Below are 17896 nucleotides of genomic sequence, written 5' to 3' on the forward strand. Positions count from 1 at the left end.
ACCCATTTCTTGGGAAAGAAAGCAGAGGAGGAATACAAAATACAGTAAAAATAAAATTTCACTGAGCACTCAGACACAACCTGTTTCATGTTTTTTGCACAAAACCATTGAAGTTAATGGGTTTAAGCATGCCTACCTCTGCAAAGGATTGGATTCTGTCTTGCTAGTGAAAACATTTTAATATGAAATGTAAATACAGTATGTAATTTCATGGCATTTGTATCGCAGAAACCTGCAAGCAATTCACATAAGATACACCTGAAAATACACAAGGAAAAATATGACAAGCTTCCTTTTGAATAGCTGCAGCTTCGTCTTTCAGAAACAGTGTCTCAGAGCACGTACAGAATATTTTCTATTGGGCAGGGAACAAGCTGTTTTTTTTTATTTTAACGAATATAAGGAACGGCTGTTATCTTTCAAAACACCATCGCTATGAAACAGCATAAGAAAAGAAGGTACATCTCTGTCACGCAGGTGTAATGCAAAACATTTATTTAAACACGGCCAGGATGATTCCTACTGCTTCCAGGATGAATGGTCGATTCCTCTCTTTGTGGCTTGCAGTTTGGCCTCCAGTCCTTTAGATGTCTCTGCAGGAGCCTCCGTGGTTGCAAGCAAAGAGAATAACAGGAAACGGAGGAGAGTCTCGAGCGATCATGGCTGAGGAAGAAGAAGAAAACCCCCAAGCTCGGCAAGGTTTGCAGGTAGGGCGAGCAAAACATCTCGCCGTGTCATAAGCCTACCGTTTTTCTTCTTCCTCTGACCTCTGCTAAAGTCAATATATTATCCGAACAGTTTCCTCGCCCCCCCACCCGAGTTGGCAAAACATGGAAGCAGCAGCTAGGAGTTCCATCCTGCTCCGTGCAGGTGTTTTAACTGTGTCAGGATCCACCCGGATCTCATTTTACTGGGAATATGCTGCCGAATATGCTTCTCCAGCAGGAATCCCTCCCCCCCATTACAATACTTCAAGCGATGAGGGAGGAGATGTAGCGAGAGGGGGAGTGGAGGAATGTGGATGTGGAAACCATGCAGAGAAGGGGGTGCAACATGTCCCTTCTTTTGACTGCATAGGATTCTGCCCGTTCTTCTTTGTACTTCGGTTTTGCTCGCCCCTCAAGCCACTGAGGCCCAGGACTCGTAGCACGTTGGCGGGGGGGGCATCTAGTCCAATTCCCTGAGGGTCATTTATTTCAACCCCTTATCACTTTCAGAGCTTAGTTATTGAAATCAAGGGTGTGGAGTGCCCAGCCATGTCTTTAAAAGTTGGGGGTTTTTTTGGCTCGTGCCTGAGCAACTCTAGACTGCTGGAACCTGGAAACGAACGGTATTGAATGGAAAACTAGAGACACCTCATTTTGCACAAATTTCCCATACATGCTTCCTTTGGCATCCGTTAACCACCATCAAATGTCAAGGTAGTGATAGACAAGTGTGTGTTTAGCTTCTGTTTTCGGTGCATTCTGTGTATTGGCAAGACGTTGTTGCTCTGGTTTGATGGTAACGTTCCCTGTTTGGCGATTTCCTGATAGGAACTGGTTGACCAGCTATATCATTTCCGTGACCATTATTTTGAGAGCCACAAGGTGGAAGATGCTGGGAAAAAGCAGCAGGATGTACAGGAAGAGATGGAGAAGACTCTTCAGAAAATGGAAGCATTAGAAGGTAAATCTCAACAGAACCAGCATTCTCCTTTCTCCAACTTGTATACCATTCCTCCTCCTCCTTCCTCATATGCTGTGAGGCTCTGCAGGTGTCCTTTTTATTGTGCATTCCTGATTATTTGTGCTCCTGGTGGCATTAGGGTGGTTATGTATGATCCTGTTTAGGGAAGTTTGTAATGTTTGATATCTTGCTGTGTTTTTAATATTCTACTATGAGCCGTGGGACGCGGGTGGCACTGTGGGTAAAACCTCAGCGCCTAGGACTTGCCGATCGTCAGGTCGGCGGTTCGAATCCCTGCGGCGGGGTGCGCTCCCGCTGCTCGGTCCCAGCGCCTGCCAACCTAGCAGTTCGAAAGCACCCCCAGTTGCAAGTAGATAAATAGGGACCGCTTACTAGCGGGAAGGTAAACGGCGTTTCCGTGGGCTGCGCTGGCTCGCCAGATGCAGCTTGTCACGCTGGCCACGTGACCCGGAAGTGTCTTCGGACAGCGCTGGCCCCTGGCCTCTTAAGTGAGATGGGCGCACAACCCTAGAGTCGGACACGACTGGCCCGTACGGGCAGGGGTACCTTTACCTTTACCTTATGAGCCATCCAGAATGGCTGGGGAAACCCAGCCAGATGGGCGGGGTACAAATAATAAAATTATTATTATTATTATTATTTTGGATGAGCTCGGTGACTGAATTTCTAGCACAGTGTGGATTTCATGGACTTGCAGTTCACTTACGGCATCTCTCTTTCTCCCATCCTCTGCTAGGCCTGTCTAAGGGTCGAGCTCACACACTGATGCTGAAGGGGAAAGCCTTGAATGTGTCCCAAGATTATAATGCCCAGGCTGAAGAGCTGCTCTCCAAAGCTGTCAAGTTGGACCCAGAACTGGTAGAAGCCTGGAATCAGTTAGGGGAAGTTTACTGGAAAAAGGGTGATGTCTCTGCTGCCCACACCTGCTTCTCTGGAGCGCTTAGCCATGTAAGTCCCCCCTCAGTCCTCCCTTGGGCAGGCGGTGATTCTAGTTTGGAGAGCTGCTTGGCACTTCAAGCCAGGACTATTAAGCCAAAGGACATACCTCAAGGAATACTTTGGGGGAGTGAGAGTCATATTTTGCATTTCACTAGGTAGGATTTGAATTCTTGCTAATTGCAGAAGCCTTGTCTTTCTCCTGCCCCTTTTCTCTTCAGTGCAAGAACAAGGCCTCCCTGCAGAATCTCTCTATGGTGCTGAGGCAGCTGCGCACAAACTCTGCTGATGAGCATGCACACAATGTGATGGACAGCGTGCGGCAGGCCAAGCTGGCGGTGCAGATGGATGTGCGCGATGGCCGCTCCTGGTGTGAGTCAGTCATGCGCCCCTTTTCAGGTGGTCCTGAGGTGGGATGGGATAGAGCAAGGAAGGGAACCGGCTGCGCAACTTGCTAATTATGCTCTCTGTATTCCACAGATGTTCTGGGCAATGCCTACCTCTCCTTGTTCTTCAATTCAGGGCAGAACCCCAAGATCTCCCAGCAGGCGCTGAGTGCCTATGCCCAAGCAGTAGGTGCTGGAGGGGACTCTAGAGGAAGCCTGTGGTATGGTGGGGAGGAGGGGGTTGGGGGCCCAGGTTAAGCCTCTTCTACATTGCCAGGAGCTGAGGTGGAAATGGCTAGTTCTAGGCGGCAGATTAGAGGGCTGGTAATGGAAGCAGGGAGACTCAGTTTCAAATCCTTCTTTGCCTGCAAAGCTTACTGGGTTACCTGAGCCAGTTGCACTCTGAAGGGGTGGAACAGGCTAAGTCACTTCTGACTGTATGCAGGGAGATGCATTTTCTAATGTTCTTCTAAGTAAAACCACACAAATAAAATAAATAGCAAACCCTCTCTCCAAGTGAGAAACTTGCACAGCTGGAGCTATAATCTTGGCTATAATCTTTTCATGGAATGCTAGTTATGTAACTGTTGTAATTTATTTTTTAGATTGATACCCACTTTTCTTCCTAGAAGCTCAAGGCAGTATACATGGTTCTCTTTCCCACACCCACCCAACTTCCCATTTTATCCTCACAACAGTCATGCGAAGTAGGTTAGATAGTTTCTGGCCCAAAGTCACCCAGAGAACTTCATGGCTGAGTGGAGATATGAACCTTGGTCTCCTCCGTCCTAGTGCAACACTCTAACCACTACAGCATACTGTCTGTCTACACAGGCAAGGATACTGAAAGGGCACCTCCTGTCTGCAGGTTGAGGTGGCATTTCGGCATTCTGCCACTTCCTTTTGCTGCATATACACGCCTAACCTCAATCTAGTCTACCTAACCAACTTTCTGTAAGGCAAAAATGAGATACACATGTTGTTTTTAAAGGTCCCTCCTGTTTCATAAATTGCTTTGATATTTTTAATGTAAAGCAATTAATGCATTTTGCAAAATAAAATAAAGATGTTGCAGTCTTCACTAGCATACGTTTGCCATGCTCTTGGGAAGTTCTCATACCGAGGATGATGAGGATATTCACCTCCTGTTATTTTTCAGCATCTGACAAAAGACGTTATTTGGAGATAAGAGCCCAAAGGCTGGGTCATACCAAAGGCCTATTGGGTTCAGCATTTTGTTCTCATTGTGGCCAGTTATGCCCACGGAAAGCTCATAAGCAGGGCATGAGCGCAATTGTGCTCGTGAACCCTAGCAACTGGTATTCTGACACCAGCCTCTGAATCTTAATATATAACCATCATGACTAGTACCCCCTGAGATCTGTAATCTCTGTGAATTCTTATAATCCTGTTTTAAAGCTAAATTGGTGCCCGCCACTACATATTATAATAGTGAGTATCAAAGTTTAACTATGCAGTCTGTGAAGAAGTTATTTTGTCTGTCCTGAATCTGCCAATATTCCTCATCACTGGGTGACCCTGGGTTCTAGTACTGTGTGTGTGAGAGAGAAAAACCCCTATCCACATTCAGATCACGGTGCATAATTTTGTGCTCCCCTGCTTAGAATAGAATAGAGGCAGACAGTAGTTGGTGTAGAAGAATGCCTGGTTTTCTAAATTGTGACTTTGTGGCATATCTGTAAAGTGGTTCTTGCTCAGCTCAGCTGCTGTCCCCAGCTGGACCCACCAACATAGTGGAAAAGTGCAAGAGATCAAAATGAAGGCTAAAATTGCCCAATAGGGATAGTTAGGGGCAGCCTAGAAACAAAATTTGGTACTCATGCAATAACTTTCCAGAGTAATCCTGTGAGCATATAAATACCTGGAACAACACATGTCAGGATTGGTTACTGATGTAACTGTTCTGTGGATTTTGTGAGCTGGACCAATGAAGGGGAAAGAAAATGAGGTAGCTAAAGGTGTGATTTGTGATGATTTGCCACTGGGCCATTTATAAATATGCACCTTTAGATGGTGGGTGGATGGGGATTTTGGTCTGCAGCTGGTAAAAGCAAAAATGACTGTGGAGGAAAGTGCTTGGGGAGCAGGGGGAGAGTGTCCTCACAGAAGAAGTGATGGTGGATGCTCATGCCTTTCTCTTGGTCTTCTTTCTGTAGGAGAAGGTAGATCCCACGGCATCTTGTAATCCAGATCTACATCTTAATCGAGCCACGGTGAGCAGAAAGGATGGGAAAAGTCATGGGGCAAGATAGGTTTGGCTGGCTTGTGTTTGACCTATCGCGGAGAACTCTGAAAAGTGTGGGTCTGGTTAGAGGATGGGGGGCTGGCAATTCCAAGTGAAATACATCTTAAGGCTACCATCTAAGCAGTCATCAAGGGGCCGCTTTTCAATCTCTGCCCTTGTTCTGACTTAGTTGACCTGTGCCTGCAGTTTCCTATTTCTATAGTAGTGTAAGTTCCACGTGACCCTAGCTTATCACCTTCTGCTTTGTTGTTTTTGGGGGCAGCTATATAAGTATGAAGAAAACTACATGGAAGCTCTGGAGGGCTTTGCACAGGCAGCAGCCCTTGATCCAGCTTGCCCAGAACCATGCAAACGGGAGCAGCAACTTGTAGATTTCCTGGAGCGGCTAACCAGCCTCCTTGAAAACAAGGTATTATTAACGGCAACAAGACTTGGTGTCCTCTCACTGCCTGACCCATGCAAACGTAGCATCGTCCAACAATGCAAAGGTGACTCACCATGCTGTTTTTCTCCCTTGCAGGGAAAAGTGAAAGGCAAGAAGCTGCAGAGCATGCTGGGAAGCCTGCGTACCTCCCAGCTGGGCCCGTGTGGGGATGGGCGCTACCAAGGGCCCTCGGGTCAGAAGGTGCAACTGGAACAGCGCCCCCTGGGCACCTTGAGGTCTGGCGTTAACTCTGGTGTTGTGGTGCTGGGGAAGGTGCTGTTCAGTCTGACCACAGAGGAAAAGGTGCCCTTGTGAGTTTCTGCCACATCCTGCCTTGGAATCTTTTCCTATGTCCCCCCCCCCCCCCCCGGACTATATCCATCTTTTCCTTCCTGCTTAGCTTTATCCCGCTCTCTTCATAGTTTGTTAGGACTTATATTCTTCCCTAGGAAGATAGGTTTGGGATAGGTTTCAATAATTATTTAAAAGTAGCAAAAAGCTGTGGAAGCTTATCCCACAAACACAGACGCCACCAGACGCTTGCTTAAACAGAAGTAAATACCTTAATCTTGATTCTGAAATGTGTTCAGCTTGATGTGTTGTTGGTTCTTTAGAGCAGGGGTGGAAAACCTTTTGGCTCTATGAGCCAGATCCTTATCAGGATTGGCCTTGCTGGCCAAATTCACTCACCCACCTGCCAACTCAGCTGACATCACAACTGATGTTGGCTTATGAGTGGTAGCCATGTTTTGGGGAAAACGACCACACAAGCTGTGATTGGCTCACTGGCTGGAGGTTGTCCATCCTTGCTGTAGAGGAAGGCAGTTCTAATAAGGAGAAACTACCTTTGATGGGATAACAGGGAACTGTCTGTTGAGCTTGGAGACTATGACACCTACAAGATGCTTAGTCTGTCCTTGAGCTTTATGAACCATGACCAGCTCCTTGGGCTCTGCTGTGTGGGCAAGTATCCATCTTGCTCATCTCTTGATCTTTCCACTTGCCTGTCTATGCATCCAGCAATGACTGACTGATACTTCTTTTTAAACATATTTTGTTCTTTCCTCTCTTTACTCAAACAGCACTTTTGGTCTGACTGACTCCACCGAGGGCCCCTGTTTTGCTGTCACTGTGTACAACATGGCGCAAAGCTGGGGGGTTTTGATTGGGGACTCGGTGGCCATCCCTGAGCCTCACCTTCGGCATCATCACATCCAGCACCAAGGCAAGGTGAGTTCCGCCTGTGCTCTTTCTTTGGCCCTTTCAAATTCTATTATGTACCTGTTTCCATGTTGCTTGTGATGCAACCAGAGCCTCCAAAGAGGTAGTTGGAAGAGACAATACAGAATTACTTGAATGCACAAGTGATGGAAACAGTTTAAAGCAGAGGCAACAATTCGAGGCTTACTGGCATCATCTTGTCTGTCTTGGCACCCCCTTGTTCTTATGTATTTCCCCCCACCCATTCCCAGATCAGTCATTCTGGGAGAAAGATTCCAAGTGGAGAGGAAGCCTCCATGTCTTTTTAAAAATGGCACTTTTAAAACTTTGTTTCAGTTGGAAGTTGTGTAAATCTGTGTGTGTGTGTGTGTGTTTTCAGATAACCTGCTTATTTGAGCATTTGTCCTGATTTGCCTGTAGAGGAGATTAGACAGTGCCAGCTACTTAATGTGTAGTTCATTTTGATTTGTTTGCAGGAAAGCTAGACATTACACCTAAGCAAGTGTTAACACTGTCCCAGTGCATTTTCCTGTCACTTTCCTTATCACAAAATGTCAGGTCTTTTGGAGACATTGGTTTTGTTGTGCAAGGTTCTCTCCATCAGCTGTGATTACGCTGCCTGAATTTGCCAATATGTGAGCAAATCTTGCCTGAAAATAGTCCCTGTAGTCCCTGTTACAGTCAGCAAGGTTTGAAGGGAGGGAGGCCTTACTTAGATTGAATTCTTCCTCCGCACCCTAACCTTTTCTCCATTCCTCTTTTTCAGAGTTTTACTTTTTCTAGCATCCGGGTGGAGACGCCTCTCCTGCTAGTGGTGAATGGCAAAGTGCAAGGATCCCAGAGCCAGGCTGCAGCCACCATTGCGTATCAGGCACAAAGTGAATGAAGTGAGGAGGGGGCAGGAGGAGGAGACGGCAAGTGGGGGGACTGCTCTCCTGCCTGGTGGTGCTTGGCCTTCAGGCAGAACCTGCTACCTCTCAGAGGATCTAGAAAATCAAAGGCCTGGGGCAGGGTTAGCCAAGGCGGTGTCATCCAGCTGTTGCTGAACGACAGCTCCCAGCATTTCTCCTCCTTGGCTATGATAGCCGGGGCTGATGGGAGTTGTTGTCCAACAACATCCTTGGCTATCTAGGGCCCAGCAAGGTTGGATTTGTTTTTATCATACATTCAAAGACACTAGGTTGAAGGAGGGAGAGACAAGAGAGGGAATTGCAGGACTCCAGGGTTAAGCACTAGTTTTGCTCCCTCTAGTTCTACTTCCCTATGCATCAGCCTAGCCTCGATCCTCTGCAGTAATAAGAATTAGCCTTCATGAGTCAGTCTGAAAAATCAGCAGGGCTGCTCAGCTCACTCCCATGTCTTTCCCTAGACTCTTCCCACTGTTCCAACACCAGGCCTGCCCCATCTCTACCCTGTTGCCCGTTTCTCACCTTAACTTCCATTTCACTTGAGTTTGGGCATTTGAGCTTGTTTGGCTCTTCTGTCTTTCATAGATCCCAGTTGGCTGAGCACTAGCCCCCATTGTCTTTTATTGTGTGTGTGTGTATATATATACAGGAGATAATAACATCCGTATTTATTTGGCAATGTTTTGAGTTCGACTTTGTAATTTTTATACATATTCTGCTCTTTCTGTTCCCTACTTTAACCAATAAAAACCTGCATTCTTTGCTTTTTGGGCAATGCCTTGTGTTTGGTTCCCATAACAAAGATTAAAAAAGATTTCGATTAGCAAGGCTCAAAGCAGGGTAAAGCACATGATCCAGTTTTATCCTCATAGCAGCCCTGCATGGTGGTTGTTACTTTACTTTTTGAGTTCCACCCACCTGACTAGGTTGACTCAGCCCACTCTGAGTGGCTTCCAGCAGAATATACAAAAACACAACAGAATATCACACATTAAAAGTGTTTCAATATAGGGCTGCCTTCAGATTTAATTTAACAGAAGGTTGTATACTTGTCTAGAGAAGGTTGTATGCTTGTTTATCTTCTTGACATCTGATGGGAGGGCATTCCACAGGGTGGGCACCACTACCGAGAAGGCCCTTCCTGTTTCCATGTAGCTTCACTTCTCACAATGAGGGAACCGCAAGAAGGACCCCAGAGCTAGACCTCAGTCTCTGGGCTGGATGATGGGGGTGGAGAAGCTCCTTCAGGTTCACAGTCTAGGGTAGACTGAGAGACACCACGGCTGAGCAGTGACGACCTGCCTCATGGGAGTATGGCCAGCTTTCCTTGCTATAGAAGAAGGATGGGTAAAAGTTGCCTTGCTGATCCACCTTTCCTGGAAGGAGTGACATTTAGTCCCTGATGGACCTACCAAATTTTGATTAAGGAATGGTTCAAAGGTTTGCCCAGGTGTCCATTCTGAAGGGAAAGAAGGGTTGTAAGAATTGGGGAGATTGCCACAAGAGATCAGGGCCCTGCTGGATTTGACATCCTTCCGCAGGGCCTGCAAGACGGCGTTCCACCAGGCCTTTGGTCAGGGCTCAGCCTGACTCCCCTTCTCTTTTTGTATAAGAACTAGTATGAAAGAGACCTCCCATCATTCTCACAGGCTCATATAAGAACAGCGTAAACAGTTGGGCCTGGTGAGCATTTACTGTTCCCAACCCTAATCCTGTGGAAAGCCATCTAATTAGATTTTAATTTGATCCTGACTTGTTTTTAGGAGGTAATTTAATTAATGTTCAATTTTATACCAATGTTATATATTGGATGTTAGCTGCCCTGAGCCTGGTTTTGGCTGGGGAGGACAGGATACAAATAAAAGATGATGATGAAATGTTAACATCTTTCTCTTTGACTCATGTAACATAGAAAATCAAGCAGTGTTAACATGTGCCCTGTGCACAGGTACGTATTTACAATGGGCTCCTTATGTAGGAAGCCCTAACATGGCGACAGCTTTATTGTGGTGGGTGATCTCAATGGAGGTAAAATACACTTCAGCCCTTGAACAGCTGTGTGGAGAATTGAGTAGTCCTAGAGTACAGATGTTGACCTTCCTTGTTATAAAAAACAAACGGGTTGGAGAGCATTGCTGAAGGAACACTCTTATAGTCTATCACCTGCACTAATCCCATAATTACCACAGTCCAGCATGTAGACTTCTGAGTTTCACTACAGGCTTACATGATTGGGTGTTGCTTGCAAAATTGAGTACGTCTATGAGACTTAAAAAATACCTGCAGATATTTTGCATGTTACTAATGCTCAAGTTTTCTCCCGTATGCCCCATCCTTGATGTTCTATCGCCCCCTAGTGTCTGCACAAAGTTTTATTTTAAAAATGTGCCTCAATTTAACAGAAATTATATAGGGAGAGCATTTTTAACCCATTACACTAAGGTCCAAACCACACTTTTTAAAGCCTTTAAAAACAGTTGGGGAGAGAAGAAGATTTGAATTGGGCATATGATGGCTGGTGGAGGAGAGGTTTAACTCCCCCCCCCCCGTGCCATTTCACTAGTGAAAATCATCCCACTAAGTACTAGCTTGCCTCCCCATGCAGAACAAAACTGATGCATAGAGGATAAATTTAGCTTCTATCGCCTGTTCTCTGCTGGGAAAAGTGACTGATATTTTCCTCAATTTCAAAGAGTTCCTTTGAGCAGAACTCACCCCACCAATCCCCTCTCTTCAACTGACGATAGAGCAAGGTGACTTTTCTGTGACCTATTGAGTGGGTGAACTGCATCTCGACTCCTCCATTAAAATCATTCTACTTTGGCACCGCTAAATGTTGCAGTTACAGATCATCTTTTAAATTGGCTCCCGCAGGGTAGCCCAACAAAGCTTGCCAGAAAAGTTCATACCCAGGCACCAGTTAATTAGGCCAATATGGTTTTTCTTCCTTGATCTAACTGACAGAAGCTTCTGGAGCTGAATCCTCCTGAGGAAATGGCTGTCTAAACTGGGAATTTGAGTGATGTGTGCAGTTGCTGCTTAGAAGAATGTGAGGAAAAGGGTAGATTCAAGCCAATACGTTTGGTCCTTATCCTTGTTACTTCTGGGATGAGTACAGAGTGTGATGGCCTGAGGGAAAAGATACCTCAGAAAGGAACCACAGAAAGAAGGGGAAGGAAGTCAAGTTTTGAAATGTTAAAACAATTGTAAAATTCTTGAAATGTGTAAAACTGAAAATCAGAAATACAATTTAAAAAAGAATGCATATGTAAACAAAGCCTCTGCATAAGCCATCAGAACGGTATTTTGCAAGTGAGACTGCAAATGGGGCGCCTCCATGATTACATGCCATGCAATTCTATTTAGACCTCCTAATCTACCTTACAATTTACTGAAATTTTATCCAATTCATTCTTCCTGATTTATCCAATTCATTCTTCTTGCCACCAGCATAAAGAGGGCCACATTATGAGTCACAGAGACATTAGTTGCTCAGCAGCTATAGGACCCTCTCTGCTGAGGAGAGACCGCTTTCTTGAACAAATGCAATTTAGAAAGCATCTCCTAGGTTCTGTGTATAGGACAAGCTCCCCTCTCCTCTGGTCTCACAGAACCTGAAGAGGCATGAAGAGGGCGGAGCAGAGGCAGACAATGTGAAGAAGTCTCAGGTTGCCTGGGAAATGTGGGAATGTTAAGAATAGTAGGAAAGGATATATTGAATAAGTGTTATCCTTCGTTCACTCACTCTAGTAAATGATGTAGCGGAGCAGATTCCCCTCAATATAGCTGGAAGCTAGTTTGCAGATTCATTTGAATCTCTTAGTTAAGTTTATTTCCTGGTGTCCCCTTTAATCCCTCTTAAAAGAACTCTTGAGAGTCCTATGGACTGCAAGAAGATCAAACCTATCCATTCTGAAGGAAATCAGCCCTGAGTGCTCACTGGAAGGGCAAATCCTGAAGCTGAGGCTCCAGTACTTTGGCCACCTCATGAGAAGAGAAGACTCCCTGGAAAAGACCCTGATGTTGGGAAAGATGGAGGCCACAAGGAGAAGGGGACGACAGAGGACGAGATGGCTGGACAGTTTTCTCAAAGCTACCAGCATGAGTTTGACCAAACTGTGGGAGGCAGTGGAAGACAGGAGGGCCTGGCGTGCTCTGGTCCATGGGGTCACGAAGAGTCAGACACGACTAAACAACAAACAAACAACAAAAAACAAAGACACAAGAGTGTTTCTGAGTAAAGTAACAAAAAGTTTACTCACATTTCAGTTCACGATATGATCCCTGAAAGGCAGGCTTTGCTTAGCGGTTACATAATAAACGGTGAGTTCATCTCATAGGGAGACTGAACTCATGTGCTGCTGGCTGAGAGCCTGCAGGCAGCAAAATTACATTAAGACAACAAAATGGCTGCAGGAGAGCAGCATGGCAGCAAAAGAACAGCAAGACAAAAGAAAGACAAAAACTAGACTGTGACTGAGAAAATGGCTGCATGACTTGGCTCTTTTATGGAGTCAACCAGAGAACATGCCCATCTCCCAGGTCACATGCAGGGGGAGGATGCTCTAAATCAGTGGAACAGGATGTCCCCCTGTCTGTGACCACTCTAGGAAAATAAGGAATGTTGCATTTGACTGCACCAATGGATTACATCCCACAGGAAGGAACCAGAGAAGGTGGAGACTTAGAGAGCGTGGGAAGGCGGGGACCTTCAGTCCTCACAACTGCCTCATTTGGGCAAGACCTACTGGGAAGAGCTGCTGTGCTCACTGTTTTTGTTTCTTTGAATGAAGACTTAGCTTCACAGACACGTTGTGAGTTATTGCTGACCTGCTCGCCAACTCCCACCTTGACATATGTTCATATATGTTTATATATGCCACCTTGACATATGTTTATATATTACATATTGTTGGAAGCCTCTCTCACCCCTATATTGCAAGCAAATCATGAATCAGCTTATGAAGAAATGATAACTAATACAGTACTGAACATTATTATGTATAGGATACGGCACTGTACAGTGGTGCCCCGCAAGACGAATGCCTCGCAAGACGGAAAACCTGCTAGACGAAAGGGTTTTCCGTTTTGGAGGTGCTTCGCAAAATGAATTTGCTATGGGCTTGCTTCGCAAGACGAAAATGTCTTGCGATTCCTGGGTTTCCCCCCCCTCCCCCCTTTTTCCCAAGCCCCTAAGCCGCTTAACAGCTGATCGCTAAGCCGCTTAACAGCTGATCTAAGCCGCTTATCAGCTGATCTAAGCCGCTAATAGCCTTTTAGCAGCTAATCTGCTAATCCCTTAAGCCTTTAATAGCCGCTAATAGCCTTTTAGCAGCTAATCCGCTAATCCCTTAAGCCTTTAATAGCCGCTAATAGCCGCTAAGCCGCTAATGGGCTTGCTTCGCAAGACGAAAAAACCCGCAAGACGAAGAGACTCGCGGAACGGATTCTTTTCGTCTTGCGAGGCACCACTGTACAGATATCACCACAATATGTAGCAGTTGAGTACACACCACACATTTAAATCGCAATTGACACATGGGAGTTCCAGCAAAGAAACTGTTGTTTGGGAACTGGGAGCTGCTAAGGGTCCTGGCAACTGTAGTTCTTTGAGGAGTAAACTACAGTCGGGGGAAGCAATGTGCTTCAAAGGTGTTTGTATGTAGCCAGTATCTCAAATTCATCACCTGCACCTAGGGATGGATGGTTTCTTCAGCGTCTCATTTATCCAATATTAGGTTCTGATTGTCATGTTTCTTTGTCAGTTTGCAATTGTATTCTATTTTTTTAAGAAAAAATGTCATCATGAAAAATCATTAGCATTTTAGTGTGCATTGCTAGTAATGTACACCTTTGGCCATCTATTTCCCATTTTAAATATTTTATAATAACATTTTGTTAGTTATTTTTACTTAGCATATGCATTCCATCAACACTTTCCCCTAATATATGCACATTTATGGACATGTTTCTGGATGGACAGCTGAACTGCAAAATTCATGTGGATTTCAAAAGCTAGTTGTGTTTGGTTTCACATGATGTTATTTCAGGGAACAGGAATGAGGTATGTTTGCCTTTAAATGCCGACTGGACTGGATTTTGCCCCTCTCTCCTGTTTCCAGCCAGCCAGCCAGCCATGGTAGCTCCTACAGAGGGAAAGGCCCCGATCTCTTGGCCAAGGTCCAAACCAACCACCCGCGAATCAAAGCCCCTAATTTCCCCGGAACAGTGTTCTCCTTAAGGCGTCTTTCATCTCCTTGTTCCTCAGGCTGTAGATAACTGGGTTGAGCAAAGGGGTCAGCACAGAATAGAAGAGGGTCACCACCTTGTTGCTGCCCCCTGAAGCTTCGGGAGCCACGTAGGTGACCATGATGGAGCCGTAGAAAAGGCCCACCACTGCCAAGTGGGAGGTGCAAGTAGAGAAGGCCTTCTGCCTCGAGGTGGCTGAAGGCAGCCGCATGACCGCCTTGAGGACCGCCGCATAGGAGCACACAATGAAGAGGAAGGGTCCAAAGATGGCAATCGAGCTGAGGCTGTAGAAAGCCATCTCTGTGGTGGGGGCTGGCATGCAGGAGGAAGCCAGCAGTGGGCCTGGGTCGCAGATGAAATGATCGAGGGTGTTTGGGCCACAGAAATGGAGCTTGGAAATCAGCACGATGGGCACCAGGAACCACAGGAAACCGGATGCCCAGCAGAAAGCTGATAGGGAGCAGCAAAACCGGGGGGACATGAGCATCGGGTAACGCAGCGGGTGGCAGATGGCCAGGTAGCGATCCAGTGCCATGGCTGCGAGGAGGAAGCTCTCGGTGGTTCCCATAGAGAAGAAAAAGTAGAACTGGAGGAAGCATCCGTTGAAGGAGATGATGCCTGGCAGTGGCGAGGACAGATCCCACAGCATCCGAGGCGCCGTGGTGGTTACGTAGCACATCTCCAAGCTGGAGAAGTTCCCCAGGAGGATGTACATGGGCAAGCGGGTGAGGCGAGAGTCCCGGAGGACGGCCCACACAATGCACAGGTTCCCCACCAAGGTGAAGGCATAGCAAATGGACAGCGAAGAGCAAAGGAGCAGGCGGGAGGCAGGCGAGAGGGACGGGAAGCCCAAGAGGACAAACCCTGCCGTCAAGCTGGTGTCGTTGGCTTGGTCCAAAGGGTGCTGCCCCTGTTGGCACAGAGGGGTGTGTGGAAATGGTTAACTTTTGCTAGGGAAGGTCTTTAGCCTGGCCAAATGATACACACACTGACCTCACAATCCTCTTCTGCTTCCCCCCTCCCTGCCAATTTCGGGATGTGTGCAGGCAAGATTATATGGTTAGGGTTAAAAAAAAAAGCTGGCAACTGTTCAAAGAGAACAAAAACGAAACAGGATTTGTCTAGACGTTGTGAGGATAGGACTGAAAATTGGCGGGATTAGCAATTTGAGGGGCAGGGGGAAGAAAGAGGTGGAGAATATGCATTATATATATTCATTTTCTTATTGTTCACTTCTTTTCTCTCTAATACAGTGGTACCTCACAAGACGAATGCCTCGGAAGACGAAAAACTCGCAAGGCGAAAGAGTTTTTCATTTTCTGAGTTGCTTCGCAAGACGGATTTCCCTATGGGCTTGCTTCGCAAGACGAAATGTCTTGCGCCTTTTTTTTCTTGCGCCAATGCATTCCTATGGGAAACTGTCAATACGCAGTGGTGCTTCGCAAGACGAAAAAACTCGTAGAACGAAAAAACTCGCAGAACGAATTAATTTCGTCTTGCGAGGCACCACTGTATTGTACATTGTCTATTATATATTTGTAGCAATGATATTATTAATATTATTATTATCTGTGTTTTTTTCTGGAAAAAGGTAGGGGAACTCATCACAAAGTTTGTTTGTTTATTGCAGTGGTTAAATGTAAGATGTGATTAATAAACTCAAGCCGTCAATGATCTGGATTAGAAATGGCCACAACTTTATTGATTACAGATATAGGTGGATTTTTGGCTCAGGCATTGGGTGTATATCTGTTCCAGCGCCCCCAGACAAAAAAAAATATTTAATTTAAAAAAGGCAAGGGAACTCAGTTCTCTTGAGTTCCTGCTCACCCCCCCCCCCAATTATTATCATCTTCATCACCATCTTACCATTATAGTTAGTGGATTGCCTCTGATTTTAACATTTATATGTGCTAATTATATATAGACATTATAGTAAAGTGCTTTGATTTTTAAAAAATGATATGGCATATAATACAAAAAATAATTATTTCAAATACGTCGGTACATTAAACTAAATAATAGTAAAAAGCAGATAATGTTCAAACTTCTATGGAAGGTGGGAACTGCCTTAAACATTCTTTTTAAAGTTTTCATTCATAACAACATTTTCTTGCCACATTTTAGCTCTAAAAGGGGCCCTGAAAGTGACTTAAAATGAACCAATTCTGAGAAGAATTAAAGTCTCAGTTGCTATTACACAATTCTGAGATTGCTTCTGTTGCTGTTGCAGTTTAAAACTTGCATGGTGATATTCAGACAGGTCAGTTTGTTTAATTAGTTTACTGAATCACTTCCTACAACAGAATGTCCCAAAGTGATTTTCCAGAATAGATTGCAACAATAAAATACAGCAATATAGTAAAGAACTACATAAACATATTAAAAGGATAATCAGAATAAAAAAAAGTTACTTATGAAATCTGAGGCAAAAGAAACATAGGCAAAGCTGGCATTAGATGTCAGGTGAATGCTGATTTTTTAAAAAATACCTAATTTTCAAGAAAACAGAATTCTCTATTTGTTTGTCTGATTATTATTATTATTAATTGAATTTATGTTTGTCTGTGTTTTTCTCTCTCACACACTCACACACATACACACAGAGCATTTTCAAAGTTTCCAGAAATTTTACTTCTTTCTTTGAGAACATGCTATTTAGTTAATAAAATATTATTATTATTATTATTATTATTATTATTATTATTATTAGGCCCCCATTCCGTTTATTCTCAGAACAACCCTGTGAGGGAGTTTGAGGCAGTGACTGGCCCAGAGTCACTTAGCAGGGTTTGTGACTAAGCAGAGGTTTGAAGCTGGGGTCCATACATTTCAAGCACTCTTATGCCACTTTGAGAATCATGGCTTTCCCCAAAGAATCCTGGGAACTGTAGTTCATTAAAGGTAAAGGTAAAGGTAAAGGTAAAGGTAAAGGGACCCCTGACAGTTAAGTCCAGTCGCAAACGACTCTGGGGTTGCGGTGCTCATCTCGCTTTACAGGCCAAGGGAGACAGTGTTTGTCCACTCTGCAGACAGTTTCTCTGGGTCATGTGGCCAGCATGACTAAGCTGCTTCTGGTGCAATGGAAGACTGACACCAGAGCAGTGCACAGAAATGCTGTTTACCTTCCCACCGGAGTGGTACAGATTAATCTACTTGCACTGTGTGCTGGTTGGCAGGAGCTGGGACCAAGCAACGGGAGCTCACTCTGTTGTGGGGATTCGTACCCCCGACCTTCAGATCGGCAAGCCCAAGACTAAGTGGTTTAGACCACAGCACCACCCACGTAGTTCATTAAAGGTGCCCAAAGCTGCTAGGAGCTGTCACAGAACTACATTTCCCAGCACCCTCAGCAAACTACATGTCCCAGGATTATTTGGGGGAAGTAATGAGTGTTAAAGCAGTAGAAGTACTTTAAATGTATGACATAGATGTGGCCCCAGTCTAACTCCAACAGTCTGACATCCAAGCCACTCCCTGGCTCCACATCCCACTTCCCAAGCCATGATATGCCATCAGAGCTTTTGGGAAAAGATTTTGGGGCCATTCTGTCAAAGGCAACCCCAAACACATTTCCTGCCTCGATCAGAATCTTCAGGGAGGAACCATAGCTGACTGACAGAGAACATGGTTCACTTGCAGAAAGAACCAGCTTCCCTTCCTGATATCTCTAGTTAAAAGGATCTGGTGCAGGTGCTAGGAAGGATCTCTGGCTGGACCCTGCAGAACTGCTGCCAATCAGAATAAGCAATACTTTGCTAAATGGACAATACAGTCTAATCTGGATTAAATCAGCTCCCTATGCCTTTGTACACAG

General features: G+C 45.3%; 2 protein-coding genes across 2 annotated transcripts; one reads left to right on the top strand and one right to left on the bottom strand.

The window, feature by feature from the left end:
- Nucleotides 1–131: 131 nt before the first annotated feature.
- Nucleotides 132–8593, top strand: TTC5 (tetratricopeptide repeat domain 5). Its single transcript, XM_083410521.1, has 10 exons — nt 132–707; nt 1536–1668; nt 2426–2637; nt 2847–2997; nt 3106–3197; nt 5189–5245; nt 5540–5686; nt 5798–6012; nt 6784–6931; nt 7689–8593. Exons 1-10 carry the CDS (start codon nt 588–590, stop codon nt 7806–7808), a joined length of 1395 nt encoding a protein of 464 aa, XP_083266647.1. The 5' UTR covers nt 132–587; the 3' UTR covers nt 7809–8593.
- Nucleotides 8594–13937: 5344 nt separating this feature from the next.
- On the bottom strand, nt 13938–14902 carry LOC310661371 (olfactory receptor 11G2-like). The gene has a single exon (XM_083407216.1). It carries the CDS (start codon nt 14792–14794, stop codon nt 14042–14044), a length of 753 nt encoding a protein of 250 aa, XP_083263342.1. The 5' UTR covers nt 14795–14902; the 3' UTR covers nt 13938–14041.
- Between the last annotated feature and the right edge of the window lie 2994 nt (nt 14903–17896).

Source organism: Podarcis tiliguerta, assembly GCF_965153285.1.
Source record: "Podarcis tiliguerta genome assembly, chromosome: 13".
Taxonomy (NCBI): domain Eukaryota; kingdom Metazoa; phylum Chordata; class Lepidosauria; order Squamata; family Lacertidae; genus Podarcis; species Podarcis tiliguerta.

Bases quoted from the DNA above. Each gene is read 5' to 3' on its own strand.
- TTC5 (XM_083410521.1), top strand. From the start codon at position 588: ATGTCTCTGCAGGAGCCTCCGTGGTTGCAAGCAAAGAGAATAACAGGA. The intron at 2,998-3,105 runs GTGAGTCAGTCA...TGTATTCCACAG, and splicing joins GCGCGATGGCCGCTCCTGGT to ATGTTCTGGGCAATGCCTAC. The intron at 3,198-5,188 runs GTAGGTGCTGGA...TTCTTTCTGTAG, and splicing joins TGAGTGCCTATGCCCAAGCA to GAGAAGGTAGATCCCACGGC.
- LOC310661371 (XM_083407216.1), bottom strand. From the start codon at position 14,794: ATGTACATCCTCCTGGGGAACTTCTCCAGCTTGGAGATGTGCTACGTA.